This window comes from Takifugu rubripes, chromosome 12, assembly GCF_901000725.2.
Source record: "Takifugu rubripes chromosome 12, fTakRub1.2, whole genome shotgun sequence".
Taxonomy (NCBI): domain Eukaryota; kingdom Metazoa; phylum Chordata; class Actinopteri; order Tetraodontiformes; family Tetraodontidae; genus Takifugu; species Takifugu rubripes.
In genome coordinates this window covers 9,399,923-9,422,810 of record NC_042296.1, presented here as the reverse complement: position 1 = coordinate 9,422,810, position 22,888 = coordinate 9,399,923, and the positions used below count along the sequence as shown (strand labels likewise).

The window sequence follows — 22,888 nt, the reverse complement described above, 5'->3', positions numbered from 1 at the left end:
ATTTTGCTGATGCCAGCGAAGAAGATTACAGGACAGTTAGCTACTTACTACAGATGAGAAGCAGCAGGAGGCAACCACAGAGGACCCAGAGTAAAGTAACACCGTGGTCTTCTCTTCTTAGAGTCACTGGAGACGTATTCATCCTTTGAAAGGGTGCAAGTAAGGCTAATCTCATTCTAAAGCCTCGACTTCACACCTTGACAGGATTTGTTTTTATTTTTTACTGGTCTGGCAGCAGTATGTTTCCTTATCATAAAAAAAAGATGGCCCGGTTCAACAGTTTAATCATATATACTGTATCATGTAACAACAGTTTGGCTTTCACAGACAAAGCTTTAGGTGAGACAGCAGTTACAATCTGAGTAGAAGTCCACACAAAACATCTGTATTTAACCATCTGCTCTGCCTACATTCTCTTATTGACACTGTAAATATCTGTACGAATAACTGAGGTTGGAATAAAACTTCATAATATTCAACCATCAGTAATTTAAGCCTTTGGTTAAGTGCTGTAGTTTGACAACCTAAGACAGCCAACCAATCATTCAAGTAGACATGAAAATCCTCTTATTATCAACTGAGAAGCTAAGAGAGCCGCAGAGCACACGTAGAAATGATTGTCATGCATTGAGGAATATAGAAGAAGCACAACCAACGTAGTTTCCTCAGAATCATCGTGTCATTGGCCTGAAGACACACGTGGAGGATCAAAGCACTTCTGAAAGCTCATGAAGATCTGAAAAACACATCAATCGCCTAAAATTAGTCCTTCATTCATCTGACCATTCATTTACAGTAGTCCCAGTACTCTAACTGCGGAGTATGGGTCCTAAAAAATAACCTTTAAACCTATTGTTCATGTTTTTCTAATGTTCTAATGGTGGATCCCCTCCTAGAAATATTGTTTATTACCTTTCTGTGAGAGGATGTTTAGCTCTCGGATGCTGTTCCATCTTCATCCTCTGATGTCATGTCTACCTCCAGATCACTATTCTCCTGGGGGGCATCTGGTTGGTGGGTAGGTTCCTAAGAGGCATGGTCAGGTAGATGAGATTCCCCAGTGCTGTTATCCATGTTGTTTCAATAAACTGAATAATGACCTTAAAGCTTCTGATGTTGTTTTAAGATGTCATTTAAGAACTGAACTGAACACTGAATTATTGCTGATTTTACAAAAGCTTTTTCTCTCCTTTAGACGGGCTCCATCTGCCCAATTGGGTTCGGTGCTCATTGCTATGGGGACCAGGGTTAATCTGAAGAAAATGCAAATAAATGTGCTCACTTGAACAGTCCTTTCCCTGCAGCAAGTCCTCATGTGTCGGACCTCTCGCTCCAGCTTGGCTCGGGCTTTCTCACTGTCTTTAAAGCGGTTCTCAGCGTCTCGGAGCCTCAGCAGCTCCTCCTGCAGCAGGCTGTGTTGTCTCTGCAGAAGAACCAACTCCCCAGTGGATGAACCTGCTCTAGTCTCCCTGTTTGCACCGACCTGCCCCAGACTATGACACAGTCCTGCCGCAGGCTCCTGCTCCTGCTGCAGCAGCTCTAAAATGGAGTCCTGTTTGATGACTGCAGCCTGAATAAAACCGAAATAAATCACAACTCAAAGCTTTACACAGGCTGAACTAAAATGAAACAATGGTATATTACTTCCTGGCTGGCAGACCTAATTCTAAAGATACTCTAAATGCACAACTCAGGATTAAACTCTTAACAGTAGGTGTGTTTTCACAGGACATCTACTCACCTGGAGTGCATGGAGGTAAACACTGAGATTCATCAGACTCTGAGAGATTTCCTGTCAAACAGACACACACACACACACACACACACACATCAAACTATTATCTCACTAGTATAAGAAGGACGTGGAAGGACTTTTAGGTGGCTGTGAAATGGGTCCTGTATGTTGTATTTACTGTATTTACGCGTAAAGTCCAACATACACACACACACACACACACACACACACACACAAATGCATACTCATACAGACACACACCTATATAGATATACACTGCCGATATATTGTATGTTTTTAATTGTATCTTTTAAAGAAGCTTTGCTAGCCTTTAGCTATCGAGCCCTCTGCTGTTGAACCAGGTCCTGACCAGGTACAGGACAAAGACTCACTCGATGCTGTAAGATGAAGATGAAAACCTTCCTCTGTAATTCTACAGCTGGAATCATTATGCTACTTGCCTTTGCTCCAATGAAGTCCTGGCTTCCATTCATATACAGATGCTCATAACCTGAACAGAGGAAAACAGTAGTTAATCATGGTTTCATTTCATGTCAGTAAAGCGAACAGTTTAGCGCCACCTTTGACTTTGACTAATCTCAAGTGGAAACCACAATCAAAACCATTTTTTCTTTTTTAATTAATTCGAAATAAAAATCTTTTTTCTCTCTGTATTACTGTTGAGAGAAAACTGCACCACACCGAAAACCAGTAGAATCACATAAAAACTCACAGATATAAGCTGATAAACTGCAGACTAAAGATAAACTGTTGTAAATGCAATATAAAAATGTAAATTATAGATTTGAATCATGCAAAAAAACATGTAAAAACATACATTAATAATCTAATAGACTGTATAATCTGGATTCACTCACGACTTTCTGCATCCATGTGGTTGTAATTGGTCTGAAAAGGGGCGGAGCCAAGAAGGAGCTCACTCAGTCTGTCCACTGTTCCAACACACACACACACACACACACACACACACACACAAGAACATGTGAAAAACGAAAATGTTGGATTGATACAGAAAAATAAAGTCAACATTTTTGTAAAATGATTACCGGTAATGATTAATTTGGTTTTTATCCATATTATTAATAATAACACGAATAATAACCTGTATTTGTTGGGCAATAATTAAAATGAACATGTTATTGCTACACACACACACACACACACACACACACACACACACACACACACACACACACACATACAGTACGTTACCTTCAGCTGTTGCATCCAGAAGGAGTTTTCCAGCTCGGGGTGCGTGGGGCACATCTGCCCTGAAGAGAGAGCGAGTGATGGGGGGCTGAAGACCCTCCTGACCACTGGTCACCTCTGCTAGCTCACAGAACAAGGTCACCCTCTCCTGCAGCAGCTCCAGCACCTCCTGGTTCTTCTGGTGGAGGTCAGCTGTAGGTGGAGGCGCACATTGAGCTGAATAGAGTCACGGCTCATCGTATGTTTGTAGTCCTTCAACAACAGCTTTACATTATGCACCAATAATATGATGGATGGATATAGATTGAAGAATTTGCTTATGTTTAATTATACTTCCTGTCAGCAGTCACGTGACATGAGATAAAACTCTTTTAGGTCACAAGTGAAATCAGAAGCAATCAGAAGTTTCCTCTCATCTTTTTCTCCTCTCTCTCTGTAGAAGTCGCTAGACTTTTTAATGATCTCTGTTCATTTCTACATTGTTGCTCTTCACAACAGGTCTGGATCAATGTTCTAGAGAATATGGGATGGCTACAGTGTGCACTTGTTCAGACACACGGAGACAGCTGTGACTTACCCCTGAGTCTTCTCAGAAAGGCCTTGTGTTCTGTTTCTATCAGTGGAAATTCTTCTCTGGATGGACATCTGAACATACACAGGAGATATTAAGATTAAGATTAATATTATTTATATTGGTGAATGGCCAGAGGTGGTGCTTTGAGCACTGGACATTCCTTCTCACGCATGTGCGGGTAGAGTAATTATACAACAAAGGCACCTGGGTGCATCATATACATAGGTTACTTTGTTGGTATCATTTCTGAACAGGAGTTGGAATATCCAGAGCTTAAAGTTCCGCCTCTGGTGGTCATCGGAATTCATAGAACTGTAGTTACATCTGTAATGCTTGAATTCTCCGCATGATTTGCATTTGGGGTTTGAATACTGGTGCACAGTTGTCTATCCCAAAATATAGCTTCAACATTTATCTGGGGTTTGGGGCATCTTGCTGGTAGGAGCAGCAGTCTGGGATCAAACAAGGATCTTGTTTTATGGCTCTGAGACCCCCACATGATGCCTGACAGCCTCATCTATATCAGTGTCCAAAGACTGGCTGCAAACTTCCTTTTAGGGATTCAATCTAGGGAACCTGTTGAGGAAGGCTAACAAGATATCAACAAATTTTACGACCTTTAAATCTTTAGCAGGTCAGAACAGCTGCTATCCATATTTTCCCCAGTTCAAAGTTTATAGAAGCATGACTCAAAAAGAATGATCATCCAGCAGAAGCTAATGTGAGAGTCTTCATCATCAGCATCATGTCCTGGTGCTGGTTCTGAAGGCCTGGGAGGGTTCTGATAGCAGAAGGTGAGATAAGAAAACAAAATATGGCAAAATCCTCACGTACCTGCTGACAGCATGCTGAATATGTCGCATCCAGACATTCTTTTTCTCCTTAGTTGTGGCATGGAATTCATACATCACAGGAGGGGAGGAGTCAATAATGAGGAACATTCCTCGCTCCTGATTGGCTATATCCCGCACAATTAGGTTTTGAAGGGACAGCACTGCAGGTTTGTCCTGAATCACACAGGTGGAGGACATGCTAGGGTTATGCTAGGGTTATGCTAGGGTTATGCTAGGGTTAGGGGGACATTTGTCTTCCTCACTGGACTGACAAATTCAAAACTGACCATAACTTCAAACCTTCAGCAGTTATAAATCCAGTTATATGTGCTTTGCTTACCAGGCATGAAAAGATGTACCTCTGGTCTTTCTCCTGCAGAAACACCAGGACGTCTGTCATCAATAAGACCTGTACATCTAGACACAAACAGGCAAACACACATCTGGATGAAATATCAGTACATATGAGACTATATTTACTGTCGCATTTAGTGTCTGACTCCATTTATTAATGTTTGGATGTGACCATCCTCACTGGAGACAAAGTTGTCTGGTGACCAAACGTATCAAACTAAACACAGCACTCAAACGCAATTGATATTAAAAATTCCTCGCGTAACTATGCGGAATCCAAGCATGGAGAAATAAAGGACAATGACAGACAGCAGAACAAAAGTGCGAACCTGATGCTCAAACAAAGGAGAGCACGGCGTCCTGTCAGCATCAGTCATCATCATACTGCATCATTGGAACCTTCCAGTGTCGTGTACCTTTGTGACGTGATCCGGGTGTTTTCCATAAAAGATTCCCATCATGGAGAAGTTTCCGACGGAGCAACTCTGCAGACTTGAAAAGTCCACCCTCCCTCACTCGTGTTTCAGCCCGGGGGTCCAGCTTGGACAGGATCTCTTTCAGCCGCTGGGTTTTCTCCAGATCTTCCATCTGTCAAACAGGACCAAGGTCATTATGATATGACTTGGTGCTTTCTTATTTCAAAATCTGCCATATTCCACCCCTTATTGTAGATAAATCCTACGTGTACCTGTTGGTCAACTGAACTAAGAAGCTCTTTGACCATGGAAAAAGCCTTGACCAGACAAGAAACTTCTTCATCATCACCTGAAGAGGAAGGTAGCGTTACAGGAATTGTAAAAATGGTACATCATTGAGTATTATTCATGCGCAATATCCGGTACTTGTAAATAAATACTTCTGTCCAATCTTTTTATACATGTGTGCCCTATGTTTATGAACACATCCTGTAAAAACCCAACCCAATTACTATAAGGAAGCCAGCGTGTTGGTGTTGGAGGTGTGGGTCAAGAACATGTTTTATTCTGTTAAAGAGGACTCTTCTTTAAAGAGGTAGACACTATTGCAATCCCCTTTAGTTGGAATAGGAGCTTAGATCACCTTTCTTTTAATTTTAATCTCTCTGTGAGGAATTTTAGAGGAGCCTTTGGCCAAGATCCATCCTTTAACTCACACCATGAATGTTTTTGTTAGCAATGAACCAGATTTTGGATTTACACCTGTCTGGTCTCAACAGTTGTTGCGATTCGGAGCCAAATTGTGATGCCGACAAAAGAGATCACGTGACTCCTTTACTGGCTTCTCTTCATTAGCTGCCCATTTAATGTAGAATAGTTTTTAAGATTCTTCTTCTGACCCACCAGGTCATCAGAGGCCTGGCTCCATGCTACCTGGAGGAGCTAAAAGGTAGCCAGGGTACAGAAACATGATCAAGTGATGATCAGGCTTCGATCACTCTGCTGGCTCATCCTTGTTGGCTGTTCTGTTGTCCTGTCTTGGTCAGTGGCTGAAGCTCCAGCTGGGATACGGCCACTGAGGTCGGAAGCCGTTTGTGTTCCGCGCGTTCATGCGCTCTTCACAAATCGACTAATTAGCCGTCTTTGTCCGTGTGGCTTATTATCACACATGCTTTATTGTTATAGATCATCCATCATACAATATGGAAAGTGATAGGAAATGAGAGGATTACCAGTGGTGTTGTCTAGGATGCTCTGGATGAGGACAGGATACTTCGAGATCCTTTGAGTCACCAACAAGATGCACTCCTGGAAACCATGGCAGCGTAACAGCGGTCCACGACTGACCCTCTAGTTCGACAGAGAATACATTTAAATGTATTCAATATAAAAGCGAATAAGTAAGTAAATAATGCATGTAATATAAATAGATATTAATAAAGTGACAGTACAAGAGTAAACCATAGTGCAGTACATTGTTTTGCTATGGAGCTGTGTGATGATATAATTACAGTGATGCACTGAGTGAGCCTGATAAATAAATATGGCTGGATAACTATAAAAGACAATGACATCATAGAAACTAGTATGCAATGAATACATAGATATTAAAAAAAAACAACTGTAAAATAAATAAGTAGATTAGAAAAGTGTAGAAAATAAAAAATGGAAATGGTGAGATTTAAGACCCTGGAGTCTGGTGGTGGAGCATCTTATGAGCTTCTGAGAGGGTAGGAGCTAAAGAAGTTGTTGTTAGGAGGGTGAAAGAAGCCTTTGACAACTGTCTGGACCCTGTTCCTGCAGCAGCACCTTTATATCTGTAACACTGCAGCTGGAGAACCAGGTAGAAATGCCAGAAGTCAGCAGGCTCTTCGCTGTCCCCCTGTAGAACAAGCCGAGGATCCTGGTAGGAAGGCTTGTCTAAATCTTCCCAGGAAGGATGTTTTTGTTCTTTGCCCAGGAAAGGATTTTCTCAACCCTTTTCACTCCATGATGGCTGACGCAGAGCGCTGTGTGGTTCGGTTGTGATCTTTGGAACCTTATCTATGGTCTTATCAACATTAAGCACCGGGGTGTTGTGTCTGCACCAGCTCTCGAAGGGATTGACCTTTGATGTGTGGTTTGAATAACCAACCAAAAACACGTCGTCATATTGGGGTCAGTGCGACAGGACGGTGTGAGTCTGTTTAGAACCAAAATGACCAATACAGAGCAAGTGAACTATCCTCTCCACGGTTATGCATTAAGTGTATAAATATAACATGTGACTGTGTACGATAGGTTTTTTCTATCTGTAAACAAAGGATTATTATAAAATAAATATATGATTAAATAGACGCAGTGTTGTGGATCACAGCTTCAGTTCTCTGCCAATAGCTGAATTCAGATGACATCATCCAGATCAGAACTGGACAATCCTTCTTCACCCAACTTTCTGAAGGGGGCGAGTCAACGATGGGGATGTCTGAGGATGAGGGTTCCTTTTCTCAAAACCCTGCGACCCGCCCGGCTTTAGAGGTGGATTGTTCAAACTCCCAAGGTTTCCCCCCTTCATACCCCCTTTATCCACCCATTCAGGTTTGTAGCCACCTTGCTAGCTCTTCATTAGCAGGGTGGATTCATAGATAATGTTCCTCGTGCCAAGATAATGACTTTCATCAGGAGTTGTTCTATTCTATAGAACCAATAATCCACACATGAATGAAGAACAGACAGGATTGTTTGGATCTCTTACCCGTATGAAGGACTGAAACTTCTTGTCTCGTGTCAGCAGCTCCTTGTACAATTTGACGACTTTCAAGTGGCGGCTGCAGAACTCGGCATACGTCTTCCTCATGTCATCTGCATTCTGGCCCGAAAACTGGCCAACCAGCACATACATCGGCATTACTGTTTATCTCTTCATGATCTTTGTTACAGCCATGTAAATGTAATATTTTACCTAGTTATCAAATATATAACAGAGGTGTGCAACTATAAAATAAACATGGAAACTATTTGTCAAGAAATTGATCCATTTCAGCTTCAGTTGGGGGCAGCTGGAGTGGGAGGGAGAGCATTATGTAATATCTACAGTATATTTACAGTCATTACATAAGACCGTGCAGCAAAGACATGGCTGCTCCTTACTCTGTGTATTCCTGATTTATCCTGATACATGTGAAAGACTTGTCTTTATGTGGCCACCTGTCATCAGTACAGGCTGATTCTGGCTCACATATGGGTTCAGCTAGTAGACTTTCTAGTCTTCCCCTCCCTCAGGCGCAACAGTCTTGAACCATTCATAGAGTTTTGTTATGTTTCTTTCTGCCTCATTGTGTCTGAATGCATTTTAAAGACTTTATATGGAGGGTATACATTTTAAAAAGAGATCATCTCTTATTTCTATCTCACATGATCTCATCAGTGCAGCCAGATTTTGGGATGAGATGGTGTGATTGTCACTCAGGATGTTACTCAGATGTGTGCTACCTGTTCCAATAGTACGTCTCCCAGCTGGTGAATGGTGAAATTATGCCCAGATCCAGGCTGCAGACTGCTGTCGCGACGAAGGAAGAGTTGATCCAGAAAGTGGGAGTGAATCCTGATCAGCTGATTAAGGCATGGGAACAGTCCATGGACAATACTGGGATTCAGCTGAAGCTCATCCAGCATGCCCTGACGTAGGACCCTCTCCATTATGTGCAGTGTTTGCACGTGATGCACCTCTGTCTGAATCAGCTCTGTAAATGACACGCCAGAAAAAGCATATATCACATTTAGCTTGTGTACTGCTCAAATTACTGGATGACCTTTAGCTGTTAACCCAATATTCTGTTGTGCAGAGAAAACCAAAAGGAGTCCCTCTCTTTTACGTGTTTAACATGTTAAATAGCAGCTCTGCCTACACACAAACAATAGCCTAATTTGACACTAGATCCATAATTCCTGTCTCCAACCAGCCAACGGCAGTTTGAATGGTTACACTTTTGTTACATTTATGTCCAGCCAGACTGGGTCCCAACCTCTCCCCCTCGGTACAGGTACATATATACACTATTTTAGGTAGAGAAACCAACCACATTAACCCACTTAATTGTAAACCTTTAGGTTATTTCAGATAAACAATTCTTGCTCATATCTGGTAACATGAGGACAATAATATTGTCACCATAGATGACATCCTGCCTCTTGATGACATCTTTACGGTGCGTTTGGAGGTAACCGCTGTCCACAGCCATGCTCCACGAGTCGGCTTTGAAGTCCTTGCCCTCAAATTCGATCTCTTCCAGAACTGAGCTGTAGTACTGGTCTCCTGCACAACAATAGTCCGTTAGCAGTGAATGACAAACTAATATTAGCAAGCTAGAGATTAGCCATCTCCCAGCTGTTTAACATTGCCCCACAACACTTTGTGATACCTTCATCAGCCAGAGACTCTATAGACATCGCTCTGGCCCTGAAGCTGAGGGAGTCTGTGGACTGGGACAGAATCCTGCGCAGACCCAGAGGAGAATCATCATTCAGGGTCCTATAAAAGCACACAAGTACTTTTCTGAATAACACAGATTAGCCAGACTGGAAATAACCTCATAACCATTCAAGCATAAACATATAAAAACCAATATTGTCTGTGATCTATAAGTGATAAGTGCATTTACCCAATGTTGTTAGTGGACACACTTTTGGACAGTAGTAGGCTGGAACGTCCAAGGCGAGATCCCAGAAGGGGTTGTCGGAAGCTGTCAGAGGGGTAGATGGCCGAACTTGGGCGCTTATTTATTCCTGTAGCTAGCGAAAAAAAAGATGATGCAGATGGAAAAGGGAATACAACAACAAGGGCGTCAACAAGGGAAATGTCATGGTCTTTGAAATGTGAGCAAAACAGTAAAAAGTCAAGAATGTGGACAGAACGGAAGACTTTCACTGTGGTACCAGGAAACACAACCAGGAAGAGAGGGGAGAGACATCTGCACCTGAGGAAATATTCAGGCAACATGATGAGACGGCACACAGCAACATGAGAGCACAGCTCAAAAACAGACACAGAAAGGCCAAAAACAGACAGGACAGATGAGAAGATACAGCAAAACCAGCCCAGAGCCAGTAAACAAACCCTACATGGTCAAAGAAAAATATTGGGGCTGACAAAAGGAACTAGGGACATTGGCAGCAGAGGCAGAAGAAGCAGCTCATCGTCTCATCAGGGAAAACCTTTCTGGAAACTTCAGCCAGCCTGAGAGGCCGATCTGCTGCCCTGCTCTCGGTCACCTGGTCTCCCGCTCTAACAACGATCGAAAGGACATTTCTAGGTGCACTTCTTGACACATGGATTTCATATTTTACACGATGACTCAGTACCTTTGTGGCTACGTTTTAAAGTTGGAACGGTCCTTCTAGGTGAATGTATGCCGGAGCCACGGGCCCTCAAACTGGGGGTTAAATTCCATGACCTTTCCAGACCTCACCTATTAGTTACAATGGGATTTAAGGCCTTGAACGCAAGTATATATTCGCCCCACCCAGGACTAATTACAAGAAAAGTCATAGCCACCGATTCTCATAATTTAACCAGGTTCTGGGAAAGTTTGGTGTCTCTACACCAAAGCGTCTAGGAGAAGATACACGCCAAACTCTTGCTGTCTTGTCGAAGATATGGACGATGGAACTGTCCACCAGGTATAATTTTAATGAATTTGACAGATCACCGTCCCTGAGTGAAGCACTAGCAGCTCCTACAGCCTGTTTCCACCACCTTTGGGATACAGTGATGCTTCTCCACTGAGATGACTTTACTAGAGAGAGAAGCGCTGTCGTTATGGTTACCTTGACTCAGTTTTCCACCCAAACGATGCGCCACATCCACTACAAACATTTGGTGACATGGTTTGACGATGTGGGTGCATAGCTAAGATGGCAGAAAAAAAACACAGACGACCCTAAATACGATAAATAGTTTGAGCAGAAAAACGAAGGCAACCACAGGATTAATACCTCGGAACCTTCTCAAAGAGGCACAATTTCATCTGCATCTTATCGTATGGAGGAAATCAGCCTCCCGTACCTGGACAATGAGCTGGTTCCACAGCAGGGGGGCTCATAGCTAAATGCCGTTCCCCCCAGCGGAGAGCTTTATTGGGATTATAAAGTGCTATTATCTCATCCAGGTAGGGAGGAGCTTGGCCTTCCTGATGCTGTTAGCCATAAATTGGGTCATGAGAACATCTATAGCAGAACACTTTGGACACAGGTGGATTCCCTCGACTTTGCTGACTGCTTTGCCTTTCTTTACCACACCCAGCCACCAATGAAAGGCTTCAGAAGTGGTGGAAAGCTCCGCCTACCTTCGCGTGGTCCCGTGATAGGACACACCTGTGCAGTATGGTGGCTTTACAATGTCTTCCCGGTTAGATGCTTCACAGTCAAATATAAGAGATTTATTAGAAAGTGAAATCATTCTGGATTATTCCACATTAAATCACAGAGGGGATCAACATCTGCTCAGACATGTGGTATTAATTAGCTGCAGGGAATATGCCAAAAAGTGGTATGGGGTTGTTTTTCAGGGCTATGATAACGCTTCAGTTTGGGAAACATGTGGACCAGTGAACAAAGAAAAGCCCACGAAGCCACGATGAGTTGGGAAGAACTTCGCTGGCCTGCATAGAACGCTGACCTCGAGCTCGTCGAGCATTTTTGAGATGACCTGGAACGGAGACTTTGAGCCAGGAGTCTTGCTCTAACACCAGTACTACACAAATTCCCACAAACACAAACCAAAATCTCATCCCAGGAAGAGCGAAAGCTGTTAGAGCTGCAAAAGGAAACCACCTCCAGAAAGGGTAGGTCACAAAAGTCCCTGTTGGTGGGATCGTTCAGCCCCTCAATACTTTTGCCCATATAGCGAAGAACCATCGATTCTGACAGATAATAAAGGTAAAGAGTAAGTAATTGGGAAAAAAATGGAAAAAATAAAGTAAGCAGAAAGAACAGACAACAGTAGACAACAGGACAGACAGGATGTTCAGGAACCAACGGTCCTCACGTTTGGTGTGCAGCATGGTGTTCTGGAGGGCAGATCTATTCCGCATCAGAGCTGTCTTCTGCTGCTGCGGGGACAGAGGACACACGGAGGTGAAGAACAAGCTACACAGGCAACATGTAATCATCCCAGTCAATCACGCTCCCAGGATTATGCTTGGTTGTGTCAGATAACAGGCAGCATGGAGCTGCCTCGATTTGATGAATGGGTGCAGTAGGTGGACAGAGACCTTTTCATTCTTTTTGCCTGATTTGGGCTTGTGTTGCATATTTGCAGAAGCAGTTGAGGGGGTCCTGCTTCTGCAGAGGCACATCTGCACCTGCTGCACCCAGAACCTCAGGAGAGGGGAGGAGACAGGCTACAGGGAGGGCAATAGGAGGGCTACCTGCCCCGTTGTGCAAGGAGGAGGAGGAGCAGAGGAGCCTGACAAAATGGAGGTCAACTGAATCCAGGCAGTTCATCAACGTATGTGAAGCCCATCACAAGTTTGATCTTTATGAGCTCTCTTCTTACAATTGCATGGAAAGTGCGTCTCTGTCGGAATAAGCAGTTTCCCATCTTAGACTCTTCCACGTTTTTCTTCACGGCAGAGAGAGAAGACAGTCGGGCAGGACTGACAATGACTGAGTCTAACTGGTCCACAGCAGCAGATCAGCTCAGTTAAAATCTAAGTTAAGATCCATCCATCCATCCATCCATCCATCCATCCATCCACCCACCCATCCATCCATCCATCCATCCATCCATCCATCCATCCATCCATCCATCCATCATCCCTCCATCCCTCCATCCCTCCATCATCCACCCATCCATCCATCCATCTCTCCATCCATCCATCCATCCATCCATCCATCATCCATCCATCATCCATCATCCATCCATCCATCCATCATTCATCCATCTATCCATCCATCCATCCATCCATGCATCCATCCATCCATGCATCCATCCCTCCATCCATCCATCCATCCATCCATCAATCCATCCATCCACCCCTCCATCCACCCCTCCATTCATCCATCCATCCATCCATCATCCCTCTATCCATCCCTCCATCCATCAATCCATCCATCCACCCCTCCATCCACCCCTCCATCCATCCATCCATCCATCCACCCCTCCATCCACCCACCCACCCATCCATCCCTCCATCCATCCATCTTTATTTCTATAGCGTCTGTTACAATCAAAATTGTCTCCAGGCGCTCTACAGAGTCCCAGGGTCTGACCCCCAACAAGCAACGGTGGCAGGAAAAATTCCCCTTTAACAGGAAGAAACGTTGATCAGGACCAGGCTCATATGGGGGGACCCTCCTGCTGGTGGCCGGAGAAGGGGGAGGACAGGCAGAAGAGAGAATAGGCAGAACAGCAAGTACATGAGTGGTAACACTGGACACTCACTACAGTCTGGGACAGGATGGAAGGAGGAGCAGGTTAACACACACAAGGGGGAGGCTGGGAATAATTAGGGATAGAGTCTATAGGAAAGAACCAGGGGGAGAAAGGGAGAGGACAGAGACAGAGAGTACAGGACAAGAGGAGACCAGAGGAGAAAGAGGGGCACAAGGAAGACAGGATGCAACCATAGGAAAATATCCACAACAGGCAGATGCTAAAAGTATCATTCAACCAACTATAACAAACATGAAAGCTCATTCTTCTCATTTCCAATGTCATCAACCAACATTCGATCCAGATATGGCAGGACACCATAGTCCTGTACTGACCTTCACATAGATACATTGTGTTAGAGGACCAGGACTACCAAACAGATGAGTGCTACCTTGTTTCAGCACCCTTTATCCAAAACAAAGCTCGAGCCTCTTCGGTCTCAGACAAATCTGCAGCTTCACATAAATGTGTCTGATTGCATCTTACCCGTTGTTTCATTTTGGCACAGTTGGGCAGAGTGTCTCGGCACCGGTTGTGGATGGTGACGTTACACGCTGGAAAACAACGCAGACACCCTCAACACTAAGAATGTTTGGACACAATCTCCTTTTCAGACACTGTTGAGAAGAACGCTGCTATCTCTTCACATGAGAGCATCTGGTTCGTGTCCTTACTGGAGCAGCTGAGCGCCTCCTTAGCTGTGATGCTTTTGTTGCAGGCTGAGCAGAGTGTGGTTCCTGACACCGTCAACGAGGTGAAGAGGTGTCCGTTGCTGTAGCGGGCCTCCCGCTCCCGTAGAGCGTTCTCCTGCTCTCTCAGGCGTTCTCTTTCTTTATTCTGTAAGACATGAAGGCGTAAGACCAGTGTTTAGAGAAGATTGTGCCTTATCGTTAAAAGCATCTTAAACGTAATGCACGGACATGTCTTCTCAGAAGACTCCGTCTCTGTCCTCCTGTCTGAGGCCTCCAGTACCATCTCCTGTATCAGCATTGGTCTCCCACACACTCACCTCACTCACCTGACTTTGGCTTCTCACAGATTGCTGATGAGGAGCATTTTGTAATGTTTAGAGGTCTGTCAGGTTTGGAGGTAACTCTGTTATTTATAGAGGTCACTCTCATGTATAGAGGTCACTCTGTTATTTATAGAGGTCACTCTCATGTATAGAGGTCACTCTGTTATTTATAGAGGTCACTCTCATGTATAGAGGTCACTCTGTTATTTATAGAGGTCACTCTCATGTATAGAGGTCACTCTGTCATGTATAGAGGTCACTCTCATGTATAGAGGTCACTCTCATGTATAGAGGTCACTCTTGTGGTTAAAGGTCACTCTGTCATGGCTAAAGGTCACTGTCATGTTTCAATGTCACCAATTTAAAAGGCATCAATATGTGTCGTTAGGGTCACACATTTAGAGTTGAAACAGGTGTACGATGATCATCAGTAATCTGCAGTACTGTGCCGGTGATCCACTCTGTGTCGGGCCTAAAGCTGCTGAGGCGCACTCATGTTTCCATGACAACCGTACAGGTCAGCTGCTTTCACAATCAAACTGTCGAGGTTTTCAGAGGATTCTTCAAAAGTCCAGGTCAGTGTTGGGTCACAGAAATGTGAGCGAAGGTGTCAGGCAGGTTGTGCCTCCGGGGCCCCACGAGGGGCCGTACCTGGGCTCTGAGAACGGGGCCAAACTATTGAAATGTTCACGATAGTCACCAACCTCCTAAACCTGAACATGACCTGTGTCTTATTCAATGTGATGCCCCACTTAAAACCTGTTTTTAACCCGAGTGATGGATGGAGGGGCTCACAGATGGACCTACTTGCTCCATACATCCCACCTATAGGACACATCCAGAGCTGAAGCTCCATGCTGAGTTCACTTTAGTCATTTGAACTTCTTTGGGCTTGAGAACATCCTGTGAAAGCAGAAATATCACACAAACACCTACACTTCCATTACTATGGCAACAGTTGCTAGTCAAATATCCACTCAAGATACACTCCCACACGCCTGCGTGCACACACACACGCACACACACACACACAAACACACACCTACACACACAGAGGGTCAGTTACAGACACTCGGTAGATCTACATGAGGTGCGAAGTGAAGCCAGCGTCGATGTTCTATCAGAGCTTATTTCCGTGTCTGAAAGAGGAACTGTTGTAACTACGACGCGTGACCACGACAGAAACACGAGTTCCTCCAGCAATGGTGGCTCCATGTTTCTAGAATGTAAAGTCACTTTGAATCCTTCCTCTGATGGGTTCAGTCACGACATACAAACACAATCAGTTTAAACTGGGAGGAATGGGAAGCCGTGGACGCGCTAACTCACCCGCAGGTTGATCTCCCTCATCCTCTCTTGCCGCAGCTTTGACAGGTTCGTAACTCTGGTTATGGTGGACATTTCTAGCAAAATCAAAAGCTTCCAGGAAAAAAAATCAAGTTGATGTTGGTGGATCCTTCAGGTCTCTGCTGAAAATGAAAGAAAGTAAATGTTGCTTCCTGACTGGGCACCAGCAGGAGGCTGCTAGAGTGGCTGTTCTGACTTCTGAATCATCCCCCGCTCTCTCTCTTACACACACGCACACACACACACGCTAACACGCACACACACATTGGTGTGTAATAAAGACATGGGCCTTTAACAGGGCTTTTTCTGATGCTAAATGTTGTATTTATTTGCCACAAACACATTGGATTCAAGTTCATTAATCTGCCTTGATGCTCTTTAAATCAGGGCTCAAACAGCAGTGTTGATGTTTTGGTTCTAAAGTCTTTAAAAATCTGCATTTGGAGTCATCACCATCATCTCAGGATTCTCCTTTGGATTCCCGTTTGAATGTTTTTCTTTCCTCATTGTCTAATTCACCAAATGCAGCAGCCCATCTGGAAACGTCACGTATTTTAGAGATGTTTCCTTCTGTCAACAGCTATTTAACCTGGAAACATTACGGTGATGGATTAATGAGGGTTTATTCTATATATGAATGTAAGTTTTGTAGGTCACATCAGTGAAGCATGAGTTCGGACACGTCGACACGATTGTCCACATTTGTCCTCACCTGTCCTCTGTCATCCCTCACATTACATGTTTTTGTCTCCTGAATCATGGTGACCAGAGTTGGTGACTCCAGTCACATGACGTGGACCGAGTCAGAGATTCACACATGGTTGAAACCAGTGAGGAGCTGGACCCTAAAAAGATCGATTCGATTCGTGAGCAAACTGGATGCTGCTAAAGCAGGAAGTCAGATGATCTTCTAACAGGGAGAGAAGCTGGAGAAGGGAGAGAGGTGGGAGAGGCAGAAAGAGTGGGAGAGGCTCTGGGGGCCTTGTGGATCAGCACGAGTACTTTAAATATAAGCTGTTAGCACAAACCTTTTATACTGTGATAGAGGTCAGAGCCAGGTCAAAGGTCACTCCAGGATCCCTCACAGATGAACTACAGGCTACAGAGATGGTCCTCCAGAGTCATGAGATCAGATAACCTGTTCCTGAAGAGTTCAGGACCAAACATGATCACCTCGGATTGCTCTGACAGGAGGTTCGACTGTTTCCTGTGAATCAGTCAAACGCCATCAGGACTGTGGATAATCAGCGATGTCGCACCTTTCTGCTGCTCTCAGACACAAAAGCCTGCTTGGATTTCTCCTTTATTCAGTCTCAACAGCCAACAGGTTAAAGGAGTGAAACAATGAAATTGGGTAGGGTTAACCCTCCTAGACAGGGTGGCTAGCTGGGCTAGGTAGGTTAGCTCTGGCTAGGTGGGTTAACGCTGACTAGCTGGGATAGGTGGGTTAGCCATGGCTAGATGGGTTAACCCTGGCTAGCTGAGCTAGGGAGGGTTACCCCTGGCTAGCTGGGCTAGGTAGGTTAGCCATGGCTTGGTAGGTTAACCCTGGCTAGCTGTGCTAGCCCTGGCTAGGTGGGTTAACCCTGGCTAGCTGGGCTAGGTGGGTTAGCTCTGGCTAGGTGGGTTAACCCATAAATGATGAGATGGATCCGTTTGTGCCGACTGAACACATTTAAAAATGATAGAACCTCCTGTCGTTCTTCAACCCTGCACTCGTCTTTCATTGGTCCAAGAAGAGAGAAAGCTGCTGCTTTGAGAACACCCTTCCACAGCCGTCAGCTTGTTGTCCTCCAGAATATCCTTCTGCTCCTGCAGCCGTTCAGATCACACAGACAGGGACTGGACCGGCTCACTTTTATGTTTATATAGATTATCTGGATGGCTTCCGTGATCTCCACATGTGATGTTACTGAAAATACTGGCAATGTGAGAAGGTGCAGCAGGCCTCCACAGATATTCAGACATTTTACATCAAACGACTATTTACAGAGTCTAAAACGCTTTTGGTGACCAACCTGGGTTCAAATCCTGGGCAGTGATGTTACAGATGAAGCACGTTAACAGTTAGTGTTAATACAACACGGGAACCTGCAGCTAATTAATGTTGGACACGAGTTCTTCACATCCTCAGATGACGTCAGCTGTGTCCGTTCCAGTGTCCTCACACAGGCTGAAAGTTCAGGGGGCCTCACTTGTTCACCTGCCAGATAATGATGGCCAGTAAGACCAGAGCAACGGAACACACCAGAGCAAGAATACACATCCTCCTGCGGGACTTTTGCTGGAAGAGAAGAAACGAGAGAAGATGATGAGCGAAGGGCTGCATCGAACTCAGAAGGTGCTGCTGATCCACCTGGTAGTAGGACGCCCTCTGGAGCTGCTCCGTCCCTCGTTCCACATGAACTTCAGCGTTTTCCACATTTGCCTCAATGCTGTCTGAACGAGCAGAGCAAGAAGGTGTCAGGTATCGGGAGAAGACCCGGCGCCCTAACCCAACCCAGAGAGAACCAGATCCAAACAGGCCAGAACAGGAGCCACGACCTAATGAACCAGGCCCTCAATCATCTCATCACCTTCTTCTATCCAGGCACATGACATTTAAGAGAGTGATCAGCAATAATCTGCTCTGAACAGGCACACGTGTCATTTCTTAATTATTTCAGAGGTTCTTGTCAAAGATGATGTGGCTACGTCCTGTTCAGGCTCTGTGGAGACGGTCCTGACAGGAGGAGGCGCCACCATGACCAAGCTGAAGTCAGAGCTGCGTTTCTGACGTGCTGGAAGTTCACCCACCAATCATCTCTCCCTGATCATGGATCATCACTGCCAGGTCCTTGAAGATCTGGTTCACGTCCATGATGTCCGACTGAAAAGAAAGAGACATGTTTACAAACACGGATGTTTGTAGCTGAGCTTCTATCAGAATGATGTCAGGACATCTGTGGCATGAAGGTTGAAGACGGAGGCCACAGATACAGACACAGGAGCTCCCTGCAGATGAGTGGAGCTCACATCTTCTCCCTCCTCTGTTTGAAGGTGTGAGGACATAAAAGTGGTGCCTCTGTGCACCCTCTGAAGCTGGGTGTGTGTTCTTCTGTCCACCAGGAGCTCACACACATCCAGGCTCCGTGTGTTTGACGGCAGCCATCACAGAAGGTTTAATATGCTGCATCTCAGCTGTTGATCAGCCATGAGTGGAGAAGAACCCACCTCCAGCTGCCTGATGTTAGTCTCTCTCTCCTTGATGAGCTCCAGGTCCTCCTCGGTGATGGACACCTCCTCCGACTGAGCGCTCATCTGGCCCCAGTCCTCCTGGCTACACACAGGGACCAGAGACACAAAGGTCATTATTCAGACACACACGCATCCTTGGACGTGGACATAATACATAACCTAGCTACTGGCCCAGACCATCACAACTAACCCAGACCATGAGTGAACTTACTTATCAAATGTAACCAGCTTTTCATCCTGAAAACTGTCGTCAGCCTAAAGAAGAGCAGACAGATTTTAGTCAGACAGAACTTAAAGAGTGGTCACGCCTGTGGTCTGGATGCTGAGCTCACCGACAGACGGGAGCCACCTCTGGCTCTGGCTACAGTCTCCTTCTCCTTCTCTGCTGCACGTCGTTGAACTGCTTGGAAGTTGTTGAGAGCTGCTGAAAAATCACTCATCAGTCGATCCCTCTGGATCTTCTGCTGCCTCTGAGCAACAGACACCGGGAGATGGAGAGACAAACCAACGTGGATGAGGTCAAAGTTCAGGAGTCACAACCAAAAATGACGAAACCTGGAGGAGGACGCCGCGTTTTCAGCTAGCAGAGACACATCCGGGATATTTACCTGCTGTGGAGCCGATGAGGGCAGAGGGATTGAACCCAGCTCCTTCAGGTGCTTATTTGTTTCTTTTGCCAGCTGGTTGGTGGCATGTTGGATCTGCTGTCTGTGGACACAACAGTTGGAGACATCTCTCATAGCAATTGTCCACACAGCAGAAATCTGAGAAGCAGAAGCCTCCTCACTAAAAATATTCACAACAAAAAGCATCTTCCCTAAAGCTCTGGGGTAAAGACACATAGTTTTCATACCATCACGCTATTGTAGTTTTAAAAGATTCTATTTTAACTGTGTATTATTCTTTACAGGACTTCCTGCAGGAGATGAATAATGTATTTGTGACTGTAACTGGTGGACCAGATGAGGCAGGAAGAAGATGCATTATTGCCCTACAGGTTGTCCTGCAGGTGACTGGTGTCCTGCCTGGTTCCCAGCTGGTTCACCATACTCTTGATCTGAGCAGCTGTCAGGAGAAGGAGACACAGGTGACCTCGCATATTCCACTCAGGAGGAGTGACAGCCAATATTGGCAGGCCAATGTGATGAACATACTGTTGTGAGTGATCCTCTGGATGTTGGCGCTGCATGTCTGAAGCAGGCTCTGGAAGTCCTTTGCAGCAGCTCCACCGTAAGACATCTCGACGGTTCTCCTTTAGGAGCCTAAACACAGAAAGGGTTGTGATCAGAACATCCACTGAAGCTACGAACAGCAGTTCACCAACGTTTGGTCGTTGAAACTCACTGACGTACAAATAATGCAAACCCTTATCATTTCGTCCAAGTACATTTTAGCATATAAACAGTTTAGCCTGCTCATCCGCCATCAATAAAACCACACCAGGCAAAGGGGTGTTAAAGCAACGACAATGGCCCTTTTCATGAATTCTGTCTAACATATGTTAGCCTAACTTCATTTAAGAGGCTCTTTATAATGACCTGCTATTAGCATTCGAACTTGTTAGCTTTGCCCTTTATAACACAAACAGTTCCGAAATCTGATCATTATAAAGAAACGACCAGAAGAGGTCGATTACACAAAGACGTTTGGAGGAAATCATACTTGCGTGATCTCTTAATAAAAACAAATAAGCTTAATTTTACAGATGTTTTGCTCGACGTAGACGGATCCACTCCCAAGTATCGCGAGAGTTCCCAAACCACGTGATGTAGTAAGTACCGGCTCGTGACGTCACGGCGCATCTGAAACCAGAACGGGGTCAAACGCTCACGATCAGGGCCGCAAACCCTATAATGTTTATGCTTTTTGAGAAGACGAGTGTTTTGCCTGCGTTATTACTACAGTTTTATTGATTTACAACCAGGAGAGCGAGGTTTAAGAGATCGTCTAGATTTGCTTATATTTCACACGCACATTAACGCACATTCAAACACGATACACATTGATTTGCATACTTAGATACACACATTTATACATATTAATTACAAATATAGAAAAGGATTAACAGGTTAGCAGATTAGTAGCAAGCATAGTGAGTGAGAGCAGAAACGGTCTTGTTTTTTAAATAATAATCTGTGACCCACAAGTCATCAGTATATTTAAAATAAAAGAAAAACGGGTAAAACATTAATATGTGTAAATATCATCTAAACATAATATACCGAACTGTTTAATGGCCTTGTCTATGATTCCTGTCAAATGCTGTGTCAAAATCTGGCCAGCAGATGTCGCCAAAGGCTTCGGTTATTTCCTCTTGGGTCCATTATGGCAGTTGGGGAACCAAAATACAGGCGCATTACCGCCACCTACTGGTCTGGACTGAGAAATACCGACACCAGCGTTGATAGCGGGACTTGGCAAGAATGTTTCTCTTTCTCTTCTCTAGTTGTGGTTGTGCATAAACAGCTGTCCTCTCATTTCCTTCATGCACCCCCAGGGTCTCTCCTCTATGTTGTGTCATTTAAATTAATTCAGTTCAAGTTGCCTTTGCTATAGCTACTGCTGCCGTGTATCAGTGATGTTCTATTGTTTCCAGTTTACAGAGCATGAGGGAAGGAAGACGCATATGATTTTCACCAGGATGTCATCATCGGCCTCCTACTCCCTCTGCATTACACCACAGCCTTCAGGGTTGTAAATACTTCCTTTGCCAATTTTAGTATTCTTGCCAAGTTCTCTTTTTTACTACTTACCTGTATTTTTTTAAATTTCTAAACAATATTTGCAGACGTATACAAACTTAGAGGAAGCTCTGTGTCATTGCCCATGTAGCATTTGAGAAATTTCTGACAGCTTACTTTAAAGCACCTCCAAGCTGCCATATGGTAAACAGACTACATTTAGAAAAGTGTTTCTTTAGTTGCTTTTGAGGGCATTAAGTTCTTTAGATTCCAGATTTATTTTAGTCTGATTGTTAAGTCTTACAAGACCTTGTTGACTTTCTCACTTTCCAGGTTCGTTGGGTCACTTTCCATTTAAGTGATTAACATGTATTTAAATGCCCTTGCTTGCTTTACTTCTTCAGGATTCTCAAGATTACCCAGAAAGTGCTGGCATCCTTCTATCGCTGCTCAGTAGAGCCCACATTGACACACTGTAGTTCACAAGCTGCACAGTGGCAAAAAGGAAAAGGCTCCAGGTGTCAGATAGTTCCTTAGAAAATCCAGAACCTCACTGTTCTGTAGCCCCAAGGAAGCCCATAATATAATTAAGACGCAAGCCACCATCTGTTCAAACTGCTGAAGATACAGGTGCATTAAACCAGAACAGACAAATGGTTCTAACCTACTGGTTAGAACTGGATTAACCACTGCCACAAAACAGACTGTGCAAAAAGCAGCTTTTGGGTTGTTTTTGTTTGTTTGTTGTGTGTATTTAACATAATTTATGTCATATTTATATATCATAAGAAGAATGATGAATAAATGCCCCACCTGGCTTTTTCCTCACTTGGAAACAGAGAGCTCTGGTCTCTGGTTTCAATCATAACGAATGAATTCATTCATCCTGTGTTCATTTAACACTGTGTCATCAGCTAATGTGACAATAGCGACGGCTTTCTTGGACTCTCTGACCTGAGACATATGTTTCTAAATCCCTCCTTTGCTCTTAATCCTTCTGTGATTTAAATGATACTGCACTTTCGATGTTTATTTTCATCATCGTGAATAAAT

General features: G+C 44.4%; 2 protein-coding genes across 5 annotated transcripts; both read right to left on the bottom strand.

Annotated features, from left to right (window-relative positions):
• Nucleotides 1–267: 267 nt before the first annotated feature.
• Nucleotides 268–16,128, bottom strand: LOC101073609 (rho guanine nucleotide exchange factor 2). 3 transcript variants are annotated; one of them, XM_029844965.1, is made up of 22 exons: nt 15,900–16,128; nt 14,230–14,392; nt 14,042–14,109; nt 12,167–12,230; nt 9,783–9,912; nt 9,543–9,652; nt 9,293–9,436; nt 8,614–8,864; nt 7,877–8,002; nt 6,375–6,492; nt 5,415–5,491; nt 5,143–5,314; nt 4,713–4,789; nt 4,374–4,546; nt 3,543–3,610; nt 2,969–3,157; nt 2,614–2,688; nt 2,197–2,246; nt 1,742–1,792; nt 1,283–1,570; nt 913–1,026; nt 268–736 (listed from the first exon to the last, which is right to left on the bottom strand). In XM_029844965.1, the coding sequence occupies exons 1-21, from the start codon at nt 15,969–15,971 to the stop codon at nt 931–933; spliced, it is 2,562 nt and encodes an 853-aa protein (XP_029700825.1). In that variant the 5' UTR covers nt 15,972–16,128; the 3' UTR covers nt 268–736; nt 913–930. The 3 variants fall into 3 exon arrangements, with proteins under 3 accessions (XP_029700825.1, XP_029700827.1, XP_029700826.1); XM_029844967.1 differs by having other exon boundaries at nt 9,543–9,616; XM_029844966.1 differs by having other exon boundaries at nt 9,783–9,906.
• Nucleotides 16,129–17,202: 1,074 nt separating this feature from the next.
• stx12 (syntaxin 12) lies at nt 17,203–20,934 on the bottom strand. 2 transcript variants are annotated; one of them, XM_011609347.2, is made up of 10 exons: nt 20,858–20,934; nt 20,309–20,416; nt 20,150–20,219; nt 19,763–19,862; nt 19,487–19,624; nt 19,366–19,409; nt 19,131–19,236; nt 18,714–18,786; nt 18,274–18,356; nt 17,203–18,201 (listed from the first exon to the last, which is right to left on the bottom strand). In XM_011609347.2, exons 2-10 carry the CDS (start codon nt 20,391–20,393, stop codon nt 18,109–18,111), a joined length of 792 nt encoding a protein of 263 aa, XP_011607649.1. In that variant the 5' UTR covers nt 20,394–20,416; nt 20,858–20,934; the 3' UTR covers nt 17,203–18,108. The 2 variants fall into 2 exon arrangements, with proteins under 2 accessions (XP_011607649.1, XP_003969293.1); XM_003969244.3 differs by having other exon boundaries at nt 20,817–20,921.
• Nucleotides 20,935–22,888: the final 1,954 nt, after the last annotated feature.

Coding starts and splice junctions, on each gene's coding strand:
- stx12 (XM_011609347.2), bottom strand. CDS start 20,393: ATGTCTTACGGTGGAGCTGCTGCAAAGGACTTCCAGAGCCTGCTTCAG. Junction 18,787..19,130: donor CTAACATCAGGCAGCTGGAG/GTGGGTTCTTCT, acceptor CTTTCTTTTCAG/TCGGACATCATGGACGTGAA. Junction 18,202..18,273: donor AGAGGGCGTCCTACTACCAG/GTGGATCAGCAG, acceptor CTTCTCTTCCAG/CAAAAGTCCCGCAGGAGGAT.
- LOC101073609 (XM_029844965.1), bottom strand. CDS start 15,971: ATGTCCACCATAACCAGAGTTACGAACCTGTCAAAGCTGCGGCAAGAG. Junction 14,110..14,229: donor GGAGGCGCTCAGCTGCTCCA/GTAAGGACACGA, acceptor GTTGTTTTCCAG/CGTGTAACGTCACCATCCAC. Junction 9,653..9,782: donor GTGTCCACTAACAACATTGG/GTAAATGCACTT, acceptor GTGCTTTTATAG/GACCCTGAATGATGATTCTC.